Source organism: Salvelinus alpinus, chromosome 21, assembly GCF_045679555.1.
Source record: "Salvelinus alpinus chromosome 21, SLU_Salpinus.1, whole genome shotgun sequence".
Lineage (NCBI taxonomy): Eukaryota > Metazoa > Chordata > Actinopteri > Salmoniformes > Salmonidae > Salvelinus > Salvelinus alpinus.
In genome coordinates, this window is record NC_092106.1 from 6,506,771 (window position 1) to 6,534,677 (window position 27,907).

At 44.4% G+C, this 27,907-nt stretch overlaps 2 protein-coding genes and 1 long non-coding RNA gene across 7 annotated transcripts; all 3 read left to right on the forward strand.

Annotated features, from left to right (window-relative positions):
* The first annotated feature begins 207 nt into the window (after positions 1–207).
* Positions 208–27,883, forward strand: LOC139547696 (calmodulin-1). Of its 5 annotated transcripts, XM_071356692.1 has the most exons (7): positions 527–690; positions 19,846–19,876; positions 20,133–20,247; positions 22,742–22,943; positions 24,100–24,206; positions 25,151–25,286; positions 25,898–27,883. In XM_071356692.1, exons 4-7 carry the CDS (start codon positions 22,874–22,876, stop codon positions 25,924–25,926), a joined length of 342 nt encoding a protein of 113 aa, XP_071212793.1. In that variant the 5' UTR covers positions 527–690; positions 19,846–19,876; positions 20,133–20,247; positions 22,742–22,873; the 3' UTR covers positions 25,927–27,883. The 5 variants fall into 5 exon arrangements, with proteins under 5 accessions (XP_071212790.1, XP_071212793.1, XP_071212792.1 ...); XM_071356689.1 differs by lacking the exon at positions 20,133–20,247 and having other exon boundaries at positions 208–690; positions 22,800–22,943; XM_071356691.1 differs by lacking the exons at positions 527–690; positions 20,133–20,247 and adding an exon at positions 906–1,002 and having other exon boundaries at positions 22,800–22,943.
* On the forward strand, positions 8,069–13,770 carry LOC139547698 (uncharacterized). The gene is made up of 2 exons (XR_011669589.1): positions 8,069–8,733; positions 13,567–13,770. It is a non-coding gene; the product is annotated as an uncharacterized lncRNA (long non-coding RNA).
* LOC139547695 (general transcription factor II-I repeat domain-containing protein 2-like) lies at positions 20,389–22,457 on the forward strand. Its single transcript, XM_071356687.1, has one exon. It carries the CDS (start codon positions 20,504–20,506, stop codon positions 22,313–22,315), a length of 1,812 nt encoding a protein of 603 aa, XP_071212788.1. The 5' UTR covers positions 20,389–20,503; the 3' UTR covers positions 22,316–22,457.
* Positions 27,884–27,907: the final 24 nt, after the last annotated feature.

Consider the following 27,907-nt stretch of genomic DNA (forward strand, 5'->3'; position numbering starts at 1 on the left):
TATTCAAAACTTATATTATCACACAGCGAACGATTTATACAACAGCAAATTATAAAGTCATTAGTTCTGCAATGTATAGATCCAATTTGGCGCAATGCAGTTTACAACCAGCCAATGACAAAACCGGGTACTTTTCTACCCGTTTCTCTGGACCAATAAGGATCTGCGTTACATTGACCAAGTTGAAGCTCATCTCATTACACCACTGTGGTCATACTTGATAAAAGATAATAGCGATCAAATTGACAATGTACAGTATATCCATTTCAAATATTGGCTATTGTTCACCGCTTCGATAAACTAAAATAACGAGCGCGTCTGCTTCGCATCACTGCACGAGCAAGCAAATAGTGCAAATAGTATAATTACTTTATTTTTTTATGAGTAACAGGGGATTGCAATTTCAGTGAGTGCAGTGGTCAATATAAGGTGAATAAATTATTATTCTGACGCGGGGGGCGGCGAAATATGTCACTTCGCGGAGCGATATAGTGCAAATGAGGCCACATCTGCAGTGACGCGGTCCCTAGTGTTTCCGGGCAACTTCGCAGAGAAGAGACTAGCGAATAATATTTCAGGACTAAACAACGATACATACGTTGACTACAGGTAGTTTGTCAGCCACGAGGGGAACATTGACTATTTAGTACTTCATATTTTCCAAGTTTGAAGACCTAACATAATAAAATGGTGAGTATACCCACACACATCCAAGCGAATGCTGTAGCCAGCTAGCTAACGTTACCTGACTGTCACAAATTCGCTAGCTTGTCATCTAACAAACATGAATTCGTATTGGGTTCGAGCAACGTCTATGTAGTTAACTAGCTATATGTCCGTAAACTAGCTAACTAAATAAGGTGTGACTGTGACAAAGTTTGTCGGTCTGGCAGCACAACTGTTCATATCACCACCTGGCCGGGCTGTTGGCTCGGCGTTGCATTGTAATAACCACCAAATGGCAGTTGGAAAAGCTCATAAGGACTCCGTGGATGACGGACAGTAAGACAATTCTTGATTGTGGGCACGTATTGTTTGCCGATGCGTTAGCCATGGCTAATTTTACATACGGCTAACTAAGGTCATTTGTTTCACTCGTATCGGAGCTAACGTTGGTGTACGAATGGTGAGTGGGCGTTGTGCTTGTGGTTAAGGCATAGCGCTGTTTGATGTAATAACTAAACACTGCCAATTGAATGAACTTACTTGATAGTATTAGTTGCAAGCGAACTTGTGTTGTGTCATGTTTTCAATAACATAGCTAGCTGGCAATATGACCTAGCTAGTAATACTTGTTGTGCATCGTGTTGTTGCGAAAATTTAGATTTCAATACCTACCCGACATTTGAGCCTTTCCCCGTGGTGCTGTTACGTATTGCACCACGTTGATCCGCAGTCTGCTGTTCGTGAATTATCTTCCTTGCCCCCCTCCTTCCTTGCCCCCTCCCTCCCTCCTTGCCCGCCCCCCTCCCTCCTTGCCCGCCCCCCTCCCTCCTTGCCCGCCCCCCTCCCTCCTTGCCCGCCCCCCTCCCTCCTTGCCCCCTCCCTCCTTCCTTGCCCGCCCCCCTCCCTCCTCTGCCCCCCCTCCCTCCCTCCTTGCCCCCCCTCCCCCCTTCCCTCCCTCCCTCCCCTCCCCACGCCCCCCTCCCCCCTTCCTTCCCCCCCTCCCCCCTTCCTTCCCCCCCTCCCACCTTCCTTCGCCCCCCTCCCACCTTCCTTCGCCCACCTTCCTTCGCCCCCCCTCCCACCTTCCTTCGCCCCCCCTCCAACCTTCCTTGCCCCCCCTCCCACCTTCCTTGCCCCCCCTCCCTCCCTCCTTGCCCCCCCTCCCTCCCTCCTTGCCCCCCCTCCCCCCTTCCTTGCCCCCCGCCCCCCTTCCTTGCCCCCCTTCATTGCCCCCCCCCACTTTCCTTGCCCCCCTCCCCCCCACTTTCCTTGCCCCCCTCCCCCCCACTTTCCTTGCCCCCCTCCTACCTTCCTTGCCCCCCCCTCCCACCTTCCTTGCTCCCCCCCTCCCACCTTCCTTGCCCCCCTCCTTCCTTGCCCACTCCCTCCTTCCTTGCCCACTCCTGTTATGGGTGTAAGATGGCACAGTGATGCCATCTGTTGGTAAATGTTCATTACTGCAACTCGTGTATTTATACCGGGGTGCTTGAGATACCCGGAAGTGTCATGATGTACAGAACAAGGCTGGTTACTCGCATGAATGTCTCTGTCTCGTCATTTAACATTCAAACATGGTGTCAGAAGAGGGATCACTAACCCTGCTTTCCGCAAATTAGAGAAACCTGTTCTGGTTTACCAAACAATTGTTTATTTGAGTAAAATTTCACCGGAATTGGATTAAGCTAGAGTGAGTTTGCTAGTTAGCTTCAGTGTTGTTAGCACCGGTTAGACATGGCAGCGAACATCCCCCCTCCCGCCGGTATGAAGCTCAGCGGGGATTGGAGCACCAACTGGGATACGTTTAGAGGTGAATGGGAGGACTATGCGCTAGCAACGGGACTTCTGGAAAAGGACGAAGAGGTAGTGGCTGCCACTTTGAGGACTATAATGGGAACTGAATGCCGACACGTATACAAACACAACCTGAACCTAACAGCACCTCAGCAAGGTAACGCTATAACTATTCTTGATGCTCTTGAACATTACTTTAAGCCAGCAAAGAACGTCATCTACGAGCGTTATGTTTTCGGTTGTTGCAAACAGGAGAACGGGGAGTCCATTGACAGTTTTGTCACTAGGTTAAGGGAAAAGGCAGCTACATGTGACTATGGGGCTTTAAGAGATGAACTGATCAGAGATAAGATTGTGCTTGGCATAACTGATGAGGGCACCCGCAGACGTTTGCTGAGAGAACGTGACCTGACTCTGGTCTTGGCAGTGGAGACATGCCGTGCAGCAGAGCTTACTGATATACGGATAAGGTCCATGGAGCTAGAAAGGCAACATATGGACAATGTCAATGCTACATTCAGGCAGCCAGTAAAGAAATTCCCCTTTGCTACAGCTAATGCTAATACTACAGCCAACTCTGCAGTAGACAACCCCAAGACATGCCGATATTGTGGCATTTCTCATGGACAAGGAAAAGAACACTGCCCAGCCTATGGAAAAATATGCAAATCCTGTGGTACAGCTAATCACTTTGCAAGGGTCTGCATGAAAAGCAAGAGAAAGGAGGGTAAGGTGCACTCCATTGAAACAAACACAGATGAAGGGAACAACAGCACAGAGGATGTATATGCTAGTGAGTGCATAGGGGCAGTGAAGGCAAAAGGAAAAAAGTGGTTTGTCACTCTGCTACTTAATAATAAACCACAGCAATGCCAGATAGATTCAGGGGCCACATGCAACGTTATGAGCCTTAAAGATAAAAGGAGGCTCGCGCCCAGAGACAATCTCACACAGAGTAGCACCAAGCTAAAACTGTATTCAGGCCAGTTCATGACCTCTTTAGGCCTGTTTGTGACAGAGTGTGTTTTACGTGGCCAGAAACACACCCTTGAGTTTGAAATAGTTGAGGCTAGTCAACAGCCATTACTGTCAGGTTCTACATGTGAGCGCCTTGGGCTTATTAACTTTACCATCCCAGCTGATCTTAACATTATAGACAAAGTCCAGGCTGGGCCCCTGAGCAAGGAGACACTCCTAAGCAAGTACCATGATGTCTTCAACGCACCGGTTGAGTCAGTTCCCGGGGAAGTCCACTTTGAGTTGGACGCAGCAATCCAGCCTGTCCAGTGTGCACCCCGCAATGTACCAGTGGCCATGAAAGCAGCTACGAAGGCTCAGCTTGACAAATACGAAGCAGATGGCCACATGATATCCGTCACTGAGCCTACAGACTGGATAAGTAATATGGTTATCATTAAGAAACCAGACAAGCTACGGATATGCATTGATCCTAAACACCTCAACCGGGCTCTGCGACGTTCACATTACATTATGCCCACGTTGGAGGATGTTCTTTACAAGCTCCCAAAGGCCAGAGTCTTCACGCTCGTGGACGCTAGAGATGCCTTCCTGCAGTGCAAGCTCGACGAGCCCAGCAGCTATATGACCACCTTTTGGACACCCTGGGGCAGGAAGAGGTGGTTGAAGCTTCCGTTTGGTGTCTCCGTGGCTCCAGAGGTGTATCAGCGGAAACAGCACGAGCTGTTGATGGGACTCAGTGGCGTGGAACCCATAGCAGATGACATCCTCGTAGTGGGCTGTGGGGACAGTGATGAGGAGGCAGAATGTGACCATGACGCCAAGCTGCTGGCCCTGATGGTCAGATGCAGACAGGTCAAGCTAAGGCTAAGCATAAAAAAGCTTCAGTTTAAAGTGCCAGAGGTCCGCTTTCATGGGCACATCTTGTCCTCCACCGGATTGAAGGCGGATCCTGAAAAAGTGAAGGCTGTCTTGGAAATGCCCCACCCATCTGACGTGAAGGGAGTGCAGCGCTTCGTCGGATTCGTCACTTACCTGGCCAAATTCCTACCGCGGCTCTCTGAAGTGTGTGAGCCACTAAGGAGGCTCATGGACAAGGACGCCATCTGGCATTGGCTCCCAAAACATGACGCAGCGGTGAGGGAAATAAAAAAACTGGTCACCCAGACACCTGTACTGCGTTACTACAATGTGTCAAAACCTGTCACGATTCAGAGTGACTCAAGCCAGTATGGACTTGGCTGTTGCCTCATGCAGGAGAGCCAGCCTGTGGCATTCGCCTCTAGGGCACTCACCCTAACAGAGCAGAACTATGCCCAGATAGAGAAGGAGTGCCTCAGCATTGTGTTTGCATGCCAACGCTTCCACCACTACCTGTACGGGCGTGACAATATTACCGCAATATTACTGAAGCTACGTCACAGAAGACAGGTCTCCAAGTTCATCTACGACAAATCAGCAAAAGACTTACCTGAGCTCAGGGTGGGTGAAACGGTGCGAATGAAGCCACTACCAGGGGACCGGACGGGCCTCTGGAGACTCGGATCCTGTGTACAGAAAGTGGCACCACGCTCCTACTTGGTCGAAGTGAATGGATCTCTGTACCGTCGCAACAGAGTTGACCTTCGGATTGCTGAGCCAGCACCTACTCAGAACCCTGATGGTCAAAGGGGTCGCATGACAAAAGACGGAACTCCAGCAATGGGGCCTGAGGCACTGGGCGAAGAGCCAGGTGATCACAGGTCAAGTCACATGGGGCCTGAGGCACTGGGCGAAGAGTCAGGGGATCACAGGTCGGCTGCTCCCTCGCCCATCAATACTCCCCTTAGACAGTCAGGTGACACGCCTGTGCGGGAACCCGCAGTCCTCGCAGACAAGCCCCCTGTCTTTTCACGCTACGGGCGTTTGTCTCAGCCACCAAAAAGACTTAATCTGTAGGTTGCCCATCAGGGTTGACAGAAAGAGATAAAAAAATGTTTTAAGTTGTTACCTGAGAAAGAAAAAAAAAAAAAAAAAAAAAAAATACTAAGTTGTTCATGTTGGAAATTATTACTAGGTTTGTTTTGTTAATGAATTGACACCTGTCCTATTTTATTAAAGGGAAGATGTTATGGGTGTAAGATGGCACAGTGATGCCATCTGTTGGTAAATGTTCATTACTGCAACTCGTGTATTTATACCGGGGTGCTTGAGATACCCGGAAGTGTCATGATGTACAGAACAAGGCTGGTTACTCGCATGAATGTCTCTGTCTCGTCATTTAACATTCAAACAACTCCCTCCTTCCTTGCCCACTCCCTCCCTCCTTGCCCCCCCCCTCCCTCCTTCCGCGCCCCCCTCCTTCCCTCCCTCCCCCTGTTTTGAACCACATGGTTGGTGCAGTATATTGACACGGGATCCGCAGTGCATGCTTTGCAAAAATTAGACTAAAATACCTTGCGTGACAAACGAAGGCATGTGCTCTGCTTTATCCCTCGTAATTGCTGTTTTGGGTGATGAAAGTGAGGCCTTGGTGCTAAGTCTATATTATTCATGGGGGTTTGTTTTGCCCTAAAGGATAAGACGCAATTGACACTCTTGCCATCTGCCCGCCAAAAACGGAGACAGCATCACTTCACCACCTCACAGTGAATAAGATATTAACAGCCTTTAACCAGGACAATACAGTATGGCACATGGGATCTCAGTACTGCTCAAAGGAAACACTGTTTTCCTGAGCCATTTGGTGCTTGACACTACCTTCTAAATGCTCAAACACAGGAGTACACTAACTGAATCCTGAAACCACTGCTTGCTTCCTCATCCAGCTGCGTGGACAGAATAAGCTGCAGTCTGCTTGCTGCCCTTTCCTTCTTCCTCTCCTGATGACTCACAGAGAGTAGAGTAAATGTCCTGGGCTAAATTCTTTCCAAACTGTACTGAACTTCTGCTAAATGCAGAATCATATAATGCTATATGCATCATATGGGGATGATATTCATATTTTGATAACTTGAGTGCTGACAAGCAAAACATTGAGACTTTCTCAACAATGGACTAATAAAACAAATTTAAAAAATATAGTTTAACTGTAATGAACATGTCTTGATTAAAATCAGTGTGCCCTGGCTTTGTCGGTTACGTGCACACTAACTTATTCCCTTGGTGTTTTATTTTCTGAGGGGCATGCCCACTTTCACAGGTGTGCACACTTTCCCTCTCAAGCAATAAATGCTATACATGTGGTGACGAATCTGAAGACCCACAAAAAGCAACAGAGATGGTAATAGACACTGTGCTACATTGGCGACCCGGTTCGTGCCACTCTAATTATAGCAGGCGTACTGAGGTGTATTTATACCCATCCCTGATCACACTTCCTCAGCCCAAAGTGTGCTGGCTGACTGACTGAGACAGGCCTCATAAGACCTCGTCCTCAACTGATGGGAGGGAGAATGAGTACTCCGAGTACGCTCCGGGTGGAAATCGATATGGCGCAGACACACAGTCGCCCAGTTTCTTACACACAGTATATAAAATGGTATATATGTGTGTGTGTGTATATATATATATATATATATATACACAAATATGTTTTATCTTTATTTTACTACACAAGTCAGTTAAGAACAAATTCTTATTTTCAATGAAGGCCTAGGAACAGTGGGTTAACTTCCTTGTTCAGGGGCAGAACAACCGATTTTTACCTTGTCAGCTCGGTGATTCTATCTTGCAACCTTTCGGTCCAACGCTCTAACCACTAGGCTACCTGCTATATATATATATATATACACACACACACACACACACACACACACACACACACACACACACACACACACACACACAATGCATGCACGCGCAGTCCCTGTCAAGAGTTTGGACACACCTACTCATTCAAGGGTTTTTATTTTTTACTATTTTCTACATTGTAGCATAATATTGAAGACATCAAAAATTATGAAATAACACATGGAATAATGTAGTAACCAAAAAAGTGTTAAAACAAATGAAAATAGATTTTATGTTTGAGTTTCTTCAAAGTAGCCTTGATGACAGCTTTGCACACTCTTGGCATTCTCACAACCAGCTTCATGAGGTAGTCACCTGGAATGCATTTCAATTAACAGGTGTGCCTTGTTAATTTGTGGAATTTCTTTCCTTGTTGCATTTGAGCCAATCAGTTGTGTTGTGACAAGGTAGGGGTGGTATACAGAAGACAGCCCTGTTTGGTAAAAGACCAAGACCATACTATGACAAGAACAGCTCAAATAGCAAAGAGAAAGTTACAGTTCATCCTTACTTTAAGACATGAAGGGCAGTCAATGCGGAGCATTTCAAGAACTTTGAACGTTTCTTCAAGTGCAGTTGCGAAAACAATCAAACGCTATGATGAAACTGGCTTTCATGAGGACCGCCACAGGAAAGGAATACCCAGTTACCTCTGCTGCAGAGGATACGTTCATTAGAGTTACCAGCCTCAGAAATTGCAGCTCAAATAAATATCAGACATCTCAACATCAACTGTTCAGAGGAGACTGCGTGAATCAGGCCTTCATAGTCAAATTGCTGCAAGGAAACTACTACTAAAGGAGACCAATAAAAATAAGACTTGCTTAGGCCAAGAAACACGAGCAATGGACATTAGACCGGTGGAATTTTGTCCTTTGGTCTGATGAGTCCAAATTTGAGTTTTTTGGGGGTTCTAACTGCTGTGTCTTTTGTGAGATGCAGAATAGGTGAATGGATGATCTACGCATGTGTGGTTCGTACTGTGAAGCATGGAGAAGGTGTGATAGTGTGGGGGTGCTTTGCTGGTTACACTGTCAGTGATTTAGAATTCAAGGCACACTTAACCAGCATGGCTACTACAGATCTGCAGCGATATGCCATCCCATCTGGTTTGCGCTTAGTGGTACTATCATTTTTCCCCCCAACAGGACATTGACCCAACACACCTCCAGGCTGTGTAAGGGCTATTTTACCAAGAAGGAGAGTGGAGTGCTGCATCAGATGAACTGGCCTCCACAATCACCCGACCTCACACACAATTGAGATGGTTCGGGATGAGTTGGACCGCAAAGTGAAAGAAAAGCAGCCAACAAGTGCTCAGCATATGTGGGAACTCATTGAAAATGGTTGGAAACCCATTCCTCATGAAGATGGCTGAGAGAATGCCAAGAGTGTGCAAAGGGTGGCTGCTTTGAGGAATTTAAAATCTATTTTGATTTGTGACTTTTTTTTGGTTACTACATGATTCCGTATGTGTTATTTCATAGTTCTGATGTCTTCACAAAGGAAAGACCCTTGAATGATTAGGTTCCATTCCAAGCATTCCAAGGTGGCTTAGCAGTTCAGACGTCTTTTTCTGTTCCGTATTGTTCGTGTCCTGTATATATTTATATTTACACCTTTCTTCGCATATCTTTTATCTATTTTATTATCCAAGAACTCAACTACAAAAGCTTTCCTGCAAAAGCTTTCCTGCAACCCGCTTCACCAATTACAAAAGTATTACTTACCTCAATCTGAAAATCCATCGTGGAAGCTAGCCAGGGGCTAATTCAGAAGATAGCCTGAAAGCTTAACCAGAAGCTACTCCGATAGCTAGCCAGAAGCTAATCTGTAGCTGCCCCGAAATTAGCCGGTTTGCTGGCTAGCGTTGGTGTTTCAGCTGCCCACGTTTTGTGGTCATCAGCTATTCCTTTAGCTCGATAATCTACCGGCACTTTTGTGCAACGCGACTCGGACCGGAGCATTCCGGGACTCTTTTTTTTTCTCTCAGTTTCCCCGGATTCCAGCCGCAGGCTCTGGACACTTGTACCTTGATTTCGCAGCTAGCTAGCTGCAAACCGTGTGACTATTGGCTTACGTCGACCCCGGAGCAAACTCTAATCATTCTGGAGCTAGCCAGCTGAGGAGTTCCATCACCACCCGGACCCGTTTCTTTTGTTGCTGCTGCAGATACGGAACCCCACCGGGCCTTCACGACTGACTGCCGCGACTGACTGCCGACGTTATCTGCCCGAGGGATTTATCCAACTGGCACCTCCGTCCCGACGTTACCTGAACGCTCATCTGAGGCCCGCTAATCGTTAGCTGTCTTATCGGCTGCTATTTGAACAAGTATATTGGACAACTATTATTATTATTATTATTTATTTATTTTATTTTTTCCTTGGGTCACTATATCTATTTTGCCAATTTGGATTGATCCCCTCTACCACACGGAACCCCACTACACGGAACCCCACTAACCTACCGACGGAAACGCACGAGGTATCTACAAACAGACCTCCATCCTATGCTGCTACCGATAGCCATATACCCGGCCAGCTGTCTGGATCGCCACGACCCCAACCAACCTCTACTCACTGGACCCTTATTGATCACTCGATTAGCATGCCTCTCCTTAATGTAAATATGCCTTGTCCATTGCTGTTCTGGTTAGTGTTTATTGGCTTATTTCACTGTAGAGACTCTAGCCCTGCTCTCTATACCATATCCAACCTCTCAGTTCCACCACCCACATATGCGATGACATCACCTGGTTTCAATGATGTTTCTAGAGACAATATCTCTCTCATCATCACTCAATACCTAGGTTTACCTCCACTGTATTCACATCCTACCATACCTTTGTCTGTACATTATTCCTTTAAACTATTTTATCGCCCCCAGAAACCTCCTTTTACTCTCTGCTCTAGTAGCTCTAGGCGACCAATTCTCATAGCTTTTAGCCGTACCCTTATCCTACTCCTCCTCTGTTCCTCTGGTGATGTAGAGGTGAATCCAGGCCCTGCAGTACCTGGCTCCACTCCTATTCCCCAGGCGCTCTCTTTTGATGACTTCTGTAACCGTAATAGCCTTGGCTTCATGCATGTTAACATTAGAAGCCTCCTCCCTAAGTTTGTTTTGTTCACTGCTTTAGCACACTCTGCCAACCCGGATGTTTTAGCCGTGTCTGAATCCTGGCTTAGAAAGACCACCAAAAATTCAGACATTTTCATCCCCAATTACAAGATTTTCAGACAAGATAGAACGGCCAAAGGGGGCGGTGTTGCAATCTACTGCAAAGACTGCCTGCAGAGTTCTGTTATACTATCCAGGTCTGTTCCCAAACAATTTGAACTTCTACTTTTAAAAATCCACCTCTCTAAAAACAAGTCTCTCACCGTTGCCGCCTGCTATAGACCACCCTCTGCCCCCAGCTGTGCTCTGGACACTATATGTGAACTGATTGCCCCCCATCTATCTTCAGAGCTCGTGCTGCTAGGCGACCTAAATTTGAACATGCTCAACACCCCAGCCACCCTACAATCTAAGCTTGATGCCCTCAATCTCACACAAATTATAAATGAACCTACCAGGTACCACCCCAATTCCGTAAACACGGGTACCCTCATAGATATCATCCTAACAAACTTGCCCTCCAAATACACCTCCGCTGTTTTCAACCAAGATCTCAGCGATCACTGCCTCATTGCCTGCATCCGTAATGGGTCAGCGGTCAAACGACCTCCACTCATCACTGTCAAACGCTCCCTGAAACACTTCAGCGAGCAGGCCTTTCTAATCGACCTGGCCGGGGTATCCTGGAAGGATATTGATCTCATCCCGTCAGTAGAGGATGCCTGGTCATTTTTTTAAAATGCCTTCCTCACCATCTTGAATAAGCATGCCCCATTCAAGAAATTTAGAACCAGGAACAGATATAGCCCTTGGTTCTCTCCTGACCTGACTGCCCTTAACCAACAGAAAAACATCCTATGGCGTTCTGCATTAGCATCGAACAGCCCCCGTGATATGCAACTTTTCAGGGAAGCCAGAAACCAATATACACAGGCAGTTAGAACAGCCAAGGCTAGCTATTTCAAGCAGAAATTTTCTTCCTGCAACACAAATTCAAAAAAGTTCTGGGACACCGTAAAGTCCATGGAGAATAAGAACACCTCCTCCCAGCTTCCAACCGCTCTGAAGATAGGAAACACTGTCACCACCGACAAATCCACTATAATCGAGAATTTCAATAAGCATTTTTCTACGGCTGGCCATGCTTTCCACCTGGCTACCCCCACCCCGGACAACAGCACTGCCCTCCCCTCTGCTACTCGCCCAAGCCTTCCCCATTTCTCTTTCTCCCAAATACAGTCAGCTGATGTTCTAAATGAGCTGCAAAATCTGGACCCTTACAAATCAGCCGGGCTAGATAATCTGGACCCTTTCTTTCTAAAACTATCTGCTGAAATTGTTGCCACCCCTATTACTAGCCTCTTCAACCTCTCTTTCATGTCGTCTGAGATCCCCAAAGATTGGAAAGCAGCTGCGGTTATCCCCCTCTTCAAAGGGGGGGACACCCTTGACCCTAACTGCTACAGACCTATATCTATCCTACCCTGCCTTTCTAAGGTCTTCGAAAGCCAAGTCAACAAACAGATTACCGACCATTTCGAATCCCACCACACCTTCTCCGCAATGCAATCTGGTTTCAGAGCTGGTCATGGGTGCACCTCAGCCACGCTCAAGGTCATAAACGATATCGTAACCGCCATCGATAGGAAACAATACTGTGCAGCCGTATTCATTGACCTGGCCAAGGCCTTTGACTCTGTCAATCACCACATCCTCATTGGCAGACTCGACAGCCTTGGTTTCTCTAATGATTGCCTCGCCTGGTTCACCAACTACTTCTCTGATCGAGTTCAGTGTGTCAAATCGGAGGGTCTGTTGTCCGGGCCTCTGGCAGTCTCTATGGGGGTGCCACAGGGTTCAATTCTTGGACCGACTCTCTTCTCTGTTTACATCAATGATGTCGCTCTTGCTGCTGGTGATTCTCTGATCCACCTCTACGCAGACGACACTATTCTGTATACTTCTGGCCCTTCTTTTGACACTGTGTTAACAACCCTCCAGGCGAGCTTCAATGCCATACAACTCTCCTTCCGTGGCCTCCAACTGCTCTTAAATACAAGTAAAACCAAATGCATGCTCTTCAACCGATCGCTGCCTGCTCCTGCCCGCCTGTCCAACATCACTACTTTGGACGGCTCTGACTTAGAATATGTGGACACCTACAAATACCTAGGTGTCTGGTTAGACTGCAAACTCTCCTTCCAGACTCACATCAAACATCTCCAATCCAAAGTCAAATCTAGAATTGGCTTCCTATTCCGCAACAAAGCATCCTTTACTCATGCTGCCAAACATACCCTTGTAAAACTGACCATCCTACCAATCCTCGACTTCGGTGATGTCATTTACAAAATAGCCTCCAAAACCCTACTCAATAAATTGGATGCAGTCTATCACAGTGCCATCCGTTTTGTCACCAAAGCCCCATATACTACCCACCACTGCGACCTGTACACTCTCGTTGGCTGGCCCTCGCTTCATACTCGTCGCCAAACCCACTGGTTCCAGGTCATCTACAAGACCCTGCTAGGTAAAGTCCCCCCTTATCTCAGCTCGCTGGTCACCATAGCAGCACCTACCTGTAGCACGCGCTCCAGCAGGTATATCTCTCTAGTCACCCCCAAAACCAATTCTTCCTTTGGACGCCTCTCCTTCCAGTTCTCTGCTGCCAATGACTGGAACGAACTACAAAAATCTCTGAAACTGGAAACACCTATCTCCCTCACTAGCTTTAAGCACCAGCTGTCAGAGCAGCTCATAGATTACTGCACCTGTATATAACCCATCTACAATTTAGCCCAAACAACTACCTCTTTACCTACTGTATTTATTTATTAATTTATTTTGCTCCTTTGCACCCCTTTATTTCTGTCTCTACTTTGCACTTTCTTCCACCGCAAACCAACCATTCCATTGTTTTTTTAGTTTTTATTTTACGTGCTGTGTTGTACTCACTTCGCCTCCATGGCCTTTTATATTTTTATTTATTTATACATATATTTGTTTGCCTTCACCTCCCTTATCTCACCTCACTTGCTCACATTGTATATAGACTTATTTTTTATTTTTTTTCACTGTATTATTGACTATATGTTGTTTTACTCCATGTGTAACTATGTGTTGTTGTATGTGTCGAACTGCTTTGCTTTATCTTGGCCAGGTCGCAATTGTAAATGAGAACGTGTTCTCAATTTGCCTACCTGGTTAAATAAAGGTTAAATAAATAAAAATAAATAAAAGGTGTGTCCATACTTCTGACTTGTACTGTATATATCAAATTGTATTGGTCACATACATGGTTAGCAGATGTTAATGCGAGTGTAGCAAAATGCTTGTGCTTCTAGTTCCGACAGTGCAGTAATGTCTAACAATTCCCCAACAACTACCTAATACACATCTAAGTAAAGGAATGGAATAAGAATATATAAATATATGGATGAGCAATGACCGAGCGGCATAGGCAAGACTCAATAGATGGTGTAAAATACAGTTGAAGTTGGAAGTTTACATACACTTAGGTTGGAATCATTCAAATTCGTTTTTCAACCACTCCCAAAATTTCTTGTTAACAAACTATAGTTTTGGCAAGTCGGTTAGGACATCTACTTTGCAAGACACAAGTCATTTTTCCAACAATTGTTTACAGACAGATTATTTCACTTATCATTCACTGTATCCCAATTCCAGTGGGTCAGAAGTTTACATACACCAAGTTGACTGTGCCTTTAAACAGCTTGGAAAATTCCAGAAAATTATGTCATGGCTGTAGACGCTTCTGATAGGCTAATTTATATATTTTGAGTCAATTGGAGGTGTACTTGTGGATGTATTTCAAGGCCCACCTTCAAACTCAGTGCCTCTTTGCTTGACATCATGGGAAAATCAAAAGAAATAGGCCAAGACCTCAGGAAAAGATTTGTAGACTAAGTCTAGTTAATCCTTGGGAGCAATTTCCAAACGCCTGAAGGTACCACGTTCATCTGTACAAACAATAGTACACAAGTATAAACACCATGGGACCACGCAGCCGTCATACCGCTCAGGAAGGAGACGCATGCTGCCTCCTAGAGATGAACGTACTTTGGTGTGAAAAGTGCAAATCAATCCCAGAACAACAGCAAAGGACCTTGTGAAGATGCTGGAGGAAACAAGTACAAAAGTATCTATATCCACAGTAAAACAAGTACTATATCGACAACCTGAAAGGCCACTCCGCAAGGAAGAAGCCACTGCTCCAAAACCGCCATAAAAAAGCTAGACTACAGTTTGCAACTGCACCTGGGGACAAAGATTGTACTTTTTGGAGAAATGTCCTCTGGTCTGATGAAACAAAAATAGAACTGTTTGGCCATAATGACCATCGTTATGTTTGGAGAAAAAATGGTCAGGCTTGCAAGCCGAAGAAGACCATCCCAAACGACCCCAAGCGTACTTCCAAAGTTGTGGCAAAATGGCTTAAGGACAACAAAGTTAACGTATTGGAGTGGCCATCAAAGCCTTGACCTCAGTCCTATAGAAAATTTGTGGGAAGAACTTAAAAAGAGTGTGCGAGCAAGGAGGCCTACAAACCTCACTCACTTACACCAGCTCTGTCAGGAGGAATGGGACAAAATTCACCCAACTTATTGTGGGAAGCTTCTGGAAGGCTACCTGAAACGTTTGACCCAAGTTTTTAACAATTTAAATGTGATGAAAGAAATAAATCATTCTCTCTACTATTATTCTGACATTTCACATTCTTAAAATAAAGTGGTGATCCTAACTGACCTAAGACAGGGAATTGATTGAACTGATTAAATGTTTGGAATTGTGAAAAACTGAGTTTAAATGTATTTGGCAAAGGTATATGTAAACTTCTGACTTCAACTGTACATATGACATTTACATTTACATTTAAGTCATTTAGCAGACGCTCTTATCCAGAGCGACTTACAAATTGGAGTCATGCAAGATATGTAAACATTATAAAAGTGGCATTTATTAGTGACTAGTTATCCATTTATTAAAGTGGCCAATGATTTCAAGTCTGTAGGTAGGCAGCAGCCTATGTTAGTGAGTGTTTTTTACAGTCTGATGACCTTGAGGTAGAAACTGTTTTTCAATCTTCCGGCCCCTGTTTTGATGCACCTGTACTGACCTTGTCTTCTGGATGGTAGAGGGGTGAAGAGGCAGTGGCTCGCGTGGCTGTTGTTCTTGATCTTTTTGGCTTTCCTGTGCTATAGGTGTCTTGGAGGGCAGGTCATTTGCCACCGGTGATGAGTTGTGCAGACTGCACCGCCCTCCAGAGAGCCTTGCGATTGAGGGCGGTGCAGTTGCTGTACCAGACAGCGATACAGCCCAACAGGATGCTCTCGATTTGTGCATCTGTAAATGTTTGTCAGGGTTTTAGGTGACAAGCACAATTTCTTCAGCCTCCTGAGGTTGAAGAGGCACTGTTGCACCTTCTTCACCACACTGTCTGTGTGGGTGGACCAGTTTGTCTGTGACGTGTATGCCAAGGAACTTTCCACCTTCTCCACTGCTGTCCCTTCGATGTGGATAAGGGGGTGCTCCCTCTGCTGTTTCCTGAAGTCCACGATCATCTCCTTTGTTCTGTTGATGTTGTGAGGTTGTTTTCCTGACACCACACTCCGAGTGCCCTCACCTCCCTGTAGGCTGTCTCGTCGTTGTTTGTAATCAAGCCCACTACTGTTGTAGTCTGCAAACTTGATGATTTAGTTGGAGGCATGCATGGCCACGCGGTCATGGGTGAACAGGGAGTACAGGAGGGGGCTGAACACGCACCCTTGTGGGGTCCCAATGGTGAGGGTCAGCGAAGTGGAGGTGTTGTTTCCTACCTTCACCACCTGGGGGTGGCCCATCAAAGTTCAGGACCCAATTGCACAGGGTGAGCTTGAGACTCAGGGCCTCCAGCTTAATGATGAGCTTGGAGGGTACTAAGGTGTTGAATGCTGAGCTGTAGTCAATGAATAGCATTCTTACATAGGTATTTCTCTTGTCCAGATGGGATTATGCAGTGTGATGGCGATTGCATCATCTTTGGACCTGTTGGGGCGGTATGCAAACTGAAGTGGGTCTAGGGTGGCAGGTAAGGTGGAGGTGATATGATCCTTGACTAGTCTCTCAAAGCACTTCATGATGACAGAAGTGAGTGCTACGGGGCAATAGAAATTAGTTCAGTTATCTTTGCCTTCTTGGGTACAGGAACAATGGTGGCCATCTTGGAGCAAGTGAGGACAGCAGACTGGGATAGTGAGCAATTGAATATGTCTGTAAACACACCAGCCAACACGTCTGCACATGCTCTGAGGATGTGGCTAGGGATACCAGCAGCCTTGCGAGGGTTAACACGTTTACATGTCTTACTCATGTCGGCCACAGAGAAGGGTGGGGGGACAGTCCTTGTTAGCGGTCCGCGACGGTGGCACTGTATTATCCTCAAAGCGGGCAAAGGTGTTTAGTTTGTCTGGAAGTGAGATGTTGGTGTCCGTGATTTCCTGTAGACCCTGCCACATACGTCTCGTGTCTGAGCCATTGAATTGCGACTCGACTGTGTCCCTATACTGACATTTCGCATGTTTGATTGACTTGCGAAGGGAATAACTACACTGTTTATATTCGGCCATATTCCCAGTCCTCTTTCCATGGTTAAATGCAGTGGTTCGTGCTTTGTTTTGCGCGAATGCCGCCACCCATCCACGGTTTCTGGTTAGGGTAGGTTTTAATAGTCACAGTGGGTACAACATCTCCAATAAACTGCTAACTATATTATTCTGGTGTCTGACATTGCTCTTGCTGATACATCTTAATTTCTTTATTTTTCTGCATAGTGGTTTTAAATTAATTTGCTAGGTATTACTGCACTGTTGTAGCTATAAACAAGCATTTTGCTGCACCTGCAAAACTATGAGACCAATAAAGTTTGATTTGAAATTGCAAGTACTAGATACAGATCTAATTTGCGGGAAACCGCTAAATGGCCTGAGATCAGTGACCACATTTAAAAAATATTCTGCAATAGTATCCTGCTTTAGGTGTTAACCTGTCTCGCTCTTGCGTTCCGCTAGCGGAACTCCTCCCACATTCCACTGACGAGGCAGAGCGCGAAATTCAAAAGATATTTTTTAGAAATATTTAACTTTCACACATTAACAAGTCCAATACAGCAAATGAAAGATACACATCTTGTGAATCCAGTCAACATGTCCGATAAAAAAAATAATAATAATAATAATGTTTTACAGCAAACACCACATATATTTATGTTAGCTCACCACCAAATACAAAAAAGGACAGACATTTTTCACAGCACAGGTAGCATGCACAAAGCCAACCTAACTAACCAAGAACCAACTTCATCAGATGACAGTCTTATAACATGTTATACAATAAATCTGTTTTGTTTGAAAAATGTGCATATTTGAGGTATAAATCAGTTTTACATTGCAGCTACCATCACAGCTACCGTCAGAAATAGAACCGAAGCAGCCAGAGTAATTACAGACACCAACGTCAAATACCTAAATACTCATCATAAAACATTTCTGAAAAATCGATGGTGTACAGCAAATTTAAAGACAAACATCTTGTGAATCCAGCCAATATTTCAGATTTTTTTAAAAAGTGTTTTACAGCGAAAACACAATATAGCATTATATTAGCTTACTACAATAGCCTACCGCATTCATTCATCAAGGCACGTTAGCGATAGGGAATAAACCAGCAAAAGATATTAATTTTCACTAACCTTCATAAACCTTCATCAGATGACAGTCCTATAACATCAGGTTATACATACACTTATGTTTTGTTCGAAAATGTGCATATTTAGAGCTGAAATCAGTGGTTATACATTGTGCTAACGTAGCATCTTTTTCCCAGAATGTGCGGATATTTTTATGACACTCCAACTATTCTGACCAAATAACTATTCATAAACGTTACAAGAAAATACATGTTGTATAGGAAATGATAGATACACTAGTTCTTAATGCAATCGCCGTGTTAGAATTCAAAAAATAACTTCATTACGACATCCAGCTTAGGTATAGCGAGAGAGTGCCCAAACTCTGGGCGTAAACGACTATTTCACATGTTCGACAGATATATGAAATGGCATCATAAAATGGGTCCTACTTTTGATGATCTTTCATCAGAATGTTGTACAAGGGGTCCTTTGTCGGGAACAATCGTTGTTTGGATTTAGAATGTCCTCTTCTCCAGTCAATTAGCACGGAAAGCTAGCAAAGGGGCGCTAAGCTCTCCTTCCTGAACAAAGGCACACAACGCAACACGCCTAACGTCCCGAAGAAATTTCAATAATCTAATAAAACTATATTGAAAAAACATACTTTATGATGATATTGTCACATGTATCAAATAAAATCAAAGCCGGAGATATTAGTCGTCCATAACGACAGCTTATCAGAAGGCAAAACCAGGTCCCTTCACGCGCTCTCCAGAAAACAGGAAACTGGTGACACGTCATGCCGAGAGCTTTTATTCGACCCCAGATCAAGTTATACACTCCATTTCTTCTCTCACTGCCTGTCGACATCTAGTGGAAGACGTATGAAGTGTATCTATACTAATAAATATCAAGGACATTAATAGGCAGGCCCTAGAACAGAGCATCGATTTCAGATTTTCCACTTCCTGTCAGGAAGTTTGCTGCAAAATGAGTTCTGTTTTACTCACATATATAATTCAAACGGTTTTAGAAACTAGAGTGTTTTCTATCCAATAGTAATAATAATATGCATATTGTACGAGCAAGAATTGAGTACGAGGCCGTTTAAATTGGGCACGATTTTCCCCCAAAGTGAAAACGGCGCCCTCTGTCCTCAACAGGTTAACTAGATTACTAATGCGTTGATTCTTTCCATGTAAGGCATTCTGGTGAGCACTACTGTATTTAGTCTTCTGGGGCAACAAGTTCGGATATGACAAGAAGAGAAGCTGTATGTATCTAACTAGTTGACAAACGTGGCCTACCAAATGTGGGAAATGATAAGCAGAAATTTAGGGGTGAAAGTAGCCATTAGGCTATATGTTCCAATACAGAATATCAGCCAAATAAATTATGGTGTATCGACCACGGGAAAAAAGTAAACGGGGTAAGATGTTTACATGCCACATTATCTCGTCTAAAATCAGCGTATCCCAGGCATCTTATCTGGGTTTCTCATAACCAGGATACACGCTTTTTTCGGGTTATTGTAAACCGGAAATGTTTATATGCGTCAACTCAAACAGAATATTTGAGTATTCCAAATAATAATGGGATATCGGTGTGCATGTGAACGTTGTCCTACTCCTGTGAGCACTGAGGTTATATGGGTGAGCGTATCACTGCCATGTCAACTCATCTGGTCTCATGTGAATACAATGGAGCAGCTATGGTTACACATAGGCGTAAAAGAGCAGCCATTAGGCGACTGGTGTAATTTACCTCAATTAGGCTACAATATAGCAGGGGCAGTGGACAACTCTCACTCTTGCTTCCTCTCGTCTTCACAGGCTGACCAACTGACTGAGGAGCAGATTGCTGGTGAGTACTATCCCTAACCCTGAACAGTGAGGTTCTTTCTGTCCATTTTCAAAGCTCTTCAATCCAATCCCAGTTAGTAGATGTAACAGTTCACGTCGGTTGGCAGATAATGTGGGTCCTTAGACTCTTGGCTCCTCAAGGTAGTACTAGTGACCAACATTTTAGGCTGCTCTGCCTGTTTAGTTTGTACAACTGCTGCTAATCTTGTACAAACCATTCTTTAGGATTTGTATGTTTTTTTTCTTCATCTGCACAGATCTGAACAATTGGGTGAAATCAATACGTTGAACGCATTCTGGGAATTTGCCCTTACCTGTCCAGTTTTCTCACATCAGTGCAGATGAAGGATAGGGAGACCATTTAGACCATGGGTGTCAAACTCTGGCCCGCGGGCCAAATTTGGCCCGCGGGGTAATTATATTTGGCCCGCGAGACAATACCAAATTACTACTAGAGCTGGCCCGCCGGTATTATACAGCGCATTCACCGCTAATACTACGAATCCCATAATGCTCTGCTGTTGTTTTCGCGCGCCAATCAGGACAGGACCCAGAAACTCCCTCTCCTCTGTGACAGTAGTCATTAACATAGACACTTCAACTGTCAGCGCGCTATCCCTTCCCAAAAATGGCGAAAAGAAAGGCAGAAAACAGGAGCTTTCTGGACAAGTGGGAGGCAGAATATCTGTTTACATATGTAAAAGACAAACCTGTTTGTCTTGTTTGTGGAGTCAACGTGGCTGTAAGTAAGGAGTACAACATTAGACGACACTATGAAACGAAACACCATGACAAATACAAGGACCTGGACATGACTCAAAGGAGCCAGAAAGTAGAGGAGATGAAAAGAAGTTTGGTTTCACAACAGAATATGTTCAAAAAAGCCACATCACAAAGTGAGGCTGCTGTAAAGGCTAGTTATATAGTGGCAGCAGAGATCGCAAAATCAGCCCGGCCCTTTAATGAGGGAGAGTTCGTGAAAAAGTGCATGATGAAAGTTTGTGACCTCGTATGCCCAGAGAAAAAGCAAGCATTTTCAAACGTGAGCCTGAGCAGGAACACAGTAGCTGATCGCACATGTGATCTTGCCACCAATCTGTATGACCAGTTGATGGAAAAGGGAAAAGATTTCGTTGCGTTCTCCCTCGCTGTGGATGAGAGCTGCGACGCATCTGATACTGCTCAGCTGTCAGTCTTCATCCGTGGAGTGGACTCAAATCTGTGTGTTACGGAGGAGCTATTGGGATTCAAATCAATGCATGGCACAACCACAGGAAAGGAAATCTTTGAGGAGGTTTCCAAATGTGTAACTGAAATAAAGCTGCCGTGGGATAAACTCGTTGGATTAACGACAGATGGTGCGCCAGCGATGTGCGGTAAAAAGAGTGGACTGGTGGGCAGGGTTCGGGAGAAGATGCGGGAAGAGAACTGTGCAGGTGAGCTAACTGTTTACCACTGCATCATACATCAGGAATCACTGTGTGCCAAAGCCCTAAAGATGGAACATGTTATGACCACAGTAACACAGGTAGTTAACTTTATAAGAGCCAAAGGTCTGAATCACCGCCAGTTTAAATTTTTTCTAGAGGAGTGTGGTTCGGAATACGCAGACGTGCCGTATCACACAGAGGTGAGATGGCTAAGCAGAGGAAAAGTACTGAACAGATGTTTCGAGCTGCGTGAGGAAATATGTCAATTCCTGGAAACCAAAGGGAAGGATACAGCAGAGCTCCGGGAGCAAAAGTTTCTGTGTGAGCTGGCCTTTCTCTGTGACATCTCGAGCCATCTCGATGCGCTGAACCTGCAGCTTCAGGGGCGGGGGCGCATCATCACAGACATGTACGCTGCAGTGAGGGCCTTTAAAACTAAACTGTGCCTGTGGGAGAATCAGATGCTTCAAGGAAACCCTTGCCATTTTCCCTGCTGCCAAACCATAAAAGCGCAGATCTCTACCGCCGTGTTCCCATGCGCACAGTTTGCTGAAAAACTCAGTGTTCTCGCCGCTGAGTTTAGCCGGCGATTTGCCGACTTCGATGTCCAAAAATGTAGGTTTGAACTGCTTAGTAATCCCTTCGCAGTTGATGTGGAAAATGCACCAACCAACATCCAAATGGAGCTGATTGAACTCCAGTGCAACGACATGCTGAAGTCAAAGTATGATGCTGTGGGCGCCGCACAGTTTCCACGGTTCATCCCTGAAACAATGCCTCAGCTCCGCACCCAAGCTGCTCAGATGCTCTCCATGTTCGGCAGCACTTATCTATGCGAGCAACTTTTCTCCTCGATGAAGATGACCAAAACAACTCACAGGAGACGTCTGACTGATGAACACCTTCGCTCGATACTGAGGATTTCTTCAGCTCAGAGCCTGAGCCCAGACATTGATGAACTAGCATCCAAGAAGAGATGCCAGGTATCTGGCTTGGGGACATCAGATTAGATCAGTGTGCAATAATTAACGTTTTCTTTGTGCACTTTTTCTTGCTACAAGGCATGGGCTTGAATGGTTGATTAATTTATTATCATTTTATTTGTAAAATTATTAGCCAGTGGAAAAAGTTTATTTTGGTATTTAAATCAGAAGGCTGCAAATAGAAAAGAGGCATACGATTTTTATTTAAATTTTATTTATTTAATAAATGAATGCCATTGATGTGTTTTTTCATTTGAAATTCGATTTTGCATGTCTCCACTATTAAATTATATATTGTATGGTAATAAGCGATGCTTGTTCCATATTCAATGTTAAAGCAAAACTTGTTTGGGTCCATATTAAAAGGTTAATTTGTTCAATGTTGGCCCGCGACTTTGTTCAGGTTTTACATGTTGGCCCACTGGGTATTTGAGTTTGACACCCCTGATTTAGACTGTTGACGTAGCCAATATAGTCATTTCCACCAATCCCACACTGTTCCCGTAATCAGAGTTCAAGGAGGCGTTCTCACTGTTCGACAAGGACGGCGACGGCACCATCACCACCAAGGAGCTGGGCACTGTCATGCGTTCTCTGGGACAGAACCCTACTGAGGCAGAACTACAGGACATGATCAACGAGGTAGACGCTGATGGTAAGATTAGAGAGGTGTACAATGACACACACACACACACACAGACTGACTTACTCATTCACACTTGCTGACACACACGCACATGTATGGTCAGAACCCAACAAGGCTGACCCGTGTACATTATTCACATGGTAGAAGAATGGGAACGCACACACAAACACTGCATAATTACTGGCCCAACGCTCTTAAACTTGGCTACCTGCCACCCTCCCTGGATGGCACCATGGCTCTGGTTTCATGGTGGATCACATTTCAAATATCCAATGTTCCCACACACAACAGAGGCTCACCCGCAGAGTTGGAGGACTCTAGATGGATAAAACATGTTTTTGGCATGGACATGCAGCTCGTCAGCTTGTAGTCCTGAAACCGGAAATTATTTACCTTTTTGGCTCGTTCAGAAAATTCCTATGGGGGAAATTAATGGGGTTTTGGGATGAAAGCCGATAAAGTCTGAGGTTAACACTCGCTTAGGAGATCTTACACGTTGTGTTCTATAAAATATCAGTCCGTTAACATTACGTTTATAAATTGAAGCCTGTATGTGCTTGTATTGATTACATAAGTGCTTCATAATTCACAAATTGACGTTGTCTGATGAACATTATCTCATAGAACAAAGCGTGTAAGATCTCCTAAGCTTGTGTTTATCCAAAAACCCTCAAAACCCCACTTGTTGTTTTTGGCCAATAAGCAATAGTAGAGTTGGTGCCTACAAAAATACCCCATTACTCTTGCTCTCTATTGCCATTTAGGGCTTCCACCATTTTGAAAGTAGTAAACTGGGTGGGACTTCCTATGGGTTAAGGAAGCATCACATGATTCCACCCGGGTCATCAGCAGGGATCAGCCAATGAATTATACTTGTGAGGTGGCGCAAACCTTGGCTTTATATCTGTTCAAACAACACACTAGGTGGTGGCATGCACCCTTTTAGTTTGTTTGCCAACTCAGAAGTAATAGAAGAAGAAAATGGACTACTTAAAATGGAGATTGAGTCAATGGTGTTGCCCTTGCAATCAGATGCAAAGAGGATATCGCTCTCTTTGAGCTCATTCCAAAATGTCCCAACAAGATCTCAGCACTGCTCATTCTGAAATAAAATAAGTCTTTGTGTGTGCACAAACGTAAAATCAGAACTCTTGTTTGTCCTTAGGTAATGGGACGATCGATTTCCCAGAGTTCCTGACAATGATGGCAAGGAAGATGAAGGACACAGACAGCGAGGAGGAGATCAGAGAAGCCTTCAGAGTCTTTGATAAGGTACTCGTGCTCCACACCATCTCCTTTTGATTGTTGTACTCAGTCAATTGGAAATGTGCTTATTGTTTTGGAACATTAGCCATTTTGATCTGTTTTAGATTTTTGTGCATGGAGTTGTGAATATTGGACCAAAGTGATTGTAGTGGGGAGAGAGAGAGACTAACACTTCATGTTCTAGGAATGTGATGTTGAACGTGTGATGGACAATGGCGCCACTGCTCGTGTGCATGCCTCTGCAATCCTGATGTTGTGTTAGTCATCATGGTTGTGTCTCCTTAACTGTATTGCTGAGAGGAGGGCTTTGTTTGTGGACAGGGAGCGGAGTATAACGTTACCCGCAGGCAGGTTATTGCAGTGCAGAAATCTGAGTCACAAGCTAATAGGGAGAGCTCATTGGCTGGGTTTATATTGCTTTGTGCAGCCTGGAACAATGCAACCCCTTTAAACAGAGCCATGTGATTTTGGGATTGTGTATGGCGGTTGTTTGTTTGCAGCCTATTTGACGGATCGATGTGAGTGGTGTGATTGTGTAAGGTTTGTTTCCGTGGGACATTTGTGCAACTGTCCTAAAGATCCTTGGTTACTGCTACGGTGCCAGTCTGCTAGGATGCCAGTCTGTGTCAGCATTCCCCTGCTCTGTTTATCATCTCTCCCTTTGCGGCTCTTGAGACTTGGCAGAGCCAGAGATAATGCCAGGCTGAGGCTGGGTGAGCAGATGGACCAGAGCCATGCATATCTCTGGCTGTCACACAGATGGGGCAGCCAGGGACCATTTTAATTTACCAGCAGACCAGATAAGCCCGGGCTGTGTTCAGGAGAGGGAGATGTCACTGATTGTTCAGATAGGAAACTCTTGTTTAGACCTAATCTCATTCTGACAGGTCAAAGTACTGTATGTAGAGCCTTCGCTCTTTGCCTATTGAATGAGCCTGTTCTCCCTGTAGGATGGGAACGGCTACATCAGTGCGGCAGAGCTGCGGCACGTCATGACCAACCTCGGGGAGAAGCTCACAGACGAGGAGGTGGACGAGATGATCCGCGAGGCCGACATTGATGGAGACGGACAGGTCAACTATGAGGGTGAGCTCAACGTCCTTCCCCTTTCCCGCTCGTGTGTTTGCAGATCTAAAGGAAATGGATAGGTGGAAGCTCCCCTTAGTAAGCCCATTGCAAGCCAAGGAGCTATCACTGTATTTCTTAAACTTCCCTGGTACCTTAAGATTTGCAAAAACCAGAGGGGTAAGTAAGGGCTAAAGATTCTCTTAAAACCGGGCATTTTTCTCCTCCTTTTTCCTCCCTCTTCCTGCTCATCCTCATATCTACTGTGAGTTTTTTGAAGTCAGTGTCTTTCCACTGTTGCCACTGTCAGTTAAGCCAGGACAAGGCTTGTATTTACACTGAAGCGACGCTTCAGGCTTTCCTCTAGTCCTCGGGTAGGGACAAACTGGTTTTGTGCGCCTTATTTCTCTTTGCTTTGATGCGAAAGGGAAAGGCAAAAGGATTGGTTTATACATGACATACTCACTCACAGCTTAATGAATCACTGTTCATTGAATTGAAAATAGTATTGAAATCATTGATTCCTCATGTTCCAAACGTATTAATATGCCTTGGGATGTAATCATTGTTAACAGAATGCCCTTTATTCTTGTGTATTTCTTATTTCTTTCTTGTTTTGTTCTGCCTTCCAGAGTTTGTGCAGATGATGACCGCCAAGTGAAGTGGACTGTGCTCTCACATTTCTCTCTCACATTGCTTGTCCTCCTAAGATCACTCTGTCTTTAAGAAAACAAACCAATAATCAAGCCAAAATGTAAAACAAAAAAATTATTCAATGTACAAAATTCTTTAGTCAAAAAAAATCCAAATACTTCTAGGGGATCTGTTTTAAGAGCGACTGCAGATGAATCCCTAACAGATGTTAATGGACCAAGCTTTAACGACGCGTAAGGCCCTTACTCCAGAGTAAGATCCTTCGGAGGCTCCCAGATGCCGACTAAATTTGAGGAAAGGGCAACACGGACGAGGCAGAGGGATAGGAATCAGTCATGTCACAACAAGGTGGTTCTGATCCCATTGTATACACACTGGAGGTATATACATAAATATATAGCTATGCACTGAGTGTACAGAACATTGGGAACACCTTCCTGATATTGAGTTGCACCCCACCCCCCCACTTGCCCTCAGAACAGCCTCCATTTGCCCGGGCATGGACTCTACAAGGTGTCGGAAGCATTCCACAGGGATGCTGGCCCATGTTGACTCCAATACGTCCCATCGTTGTCAAAGTTGGCTTGATGTCCTTTGGGTGGTGGACCATTCTTGAAATGCACAGGAAACTGTTGTGTGAAAAACCCAGCAGTGTTGCAGTTCTTGACACACTTTAACTGGTACGCCTGGCACCTACTACCATGCCCCGTTTAAAGGCACTTAAAACTTTTGTCTTGCCCAAATAACCTCTGAATGGCACACACACACAACCCATGTCTCAAGGCTTAAAAATAATTCTTTAACCTGTCTCCTCCCCTTTAAGAAGTGACATCAATAAGGGATTGTAGCTTTTACCTGGTCAGTCTATATCATGGAAGAGCAGGTGTCCCTAATGTTTTGTACACTGTTATATATAATATATCAATTATATATAATTTGTAAAATACATGTCACTCACGGTTGGTGCAAGAATTACAGTGAAAGAGGTTGCATTGGTGCTAGGTTGAGAGAATTCTCCCATCCCAAAGGGGTTGTAGGGAGTTGATTTAGAAAAGCACTGGTTGGTTGGTTTTAATAGGCTTTTTTTTTTGAGCAGGCTGTTGTCTTTCATTCTCATACAAGGCTTTAATTTCCCGGCACCACTGACCTATGGCATAGGAGTATGTAGATGTGCAGTTTCAGATCGTTGATTATGGTAACACACTTTGAGAGCATTGCTGTAAATATATTTTATCTGCTAACATATATCCTGATACAAATATTAATGTTCTGCTTTTTAAATGTGTTATCAAATATTAATATATAAATTAAACATTTTGGTCAAATACAAATATTACTGTATCGTAAAACTTTGCATGACCTATTGTTGATCTAGTATGACCTGTGATGTTTTGAAATGTGCCATAATACTCTAAAGCCTCAATCTTGCAAGAGCAAATTAGGACATATCAATATACAGTATAAACTATATACAGTACATACCTATTTGCACTTTGGTGTAAATCGTATATTTGAAAATGTTCTGAAAAAGACAACGTTGCTGCTGGAACAACTCATTTTGTCTCTTGCTCCTGTGGATTTGTCAGATCCGCATGTTGTCAAGTGTTCACATCTTTTATCCATGCTCCGCTTGCTGTTCTGCAACAGAGTATATATTCACTAATATATTTATTTATTTTTGTCAGTGAGTTGAAAAATTACATATTTCAGGCTGGTATAAATTAGTGGTTTCAAATTTATTATTTAGGGTTGAATGGCAGAAATGCTAGCATAGGTATTGAATTGTTGCTTAAAAGACAACTTTGGGACTAAAACTGTTTCTGGCTAGCTTTTACTGGTGGGTTAACTTTGAAAGGTTGGAAAAGACACATGGTTAAGGACTGTTAATCTTCTGGAGATCGTACAAATTTAAAGATGTGAAATATTGTTTGCCATGAATGAATAAATAAATTGACTGTACTTCACTATATGACTCTCCTTGTCTTGCG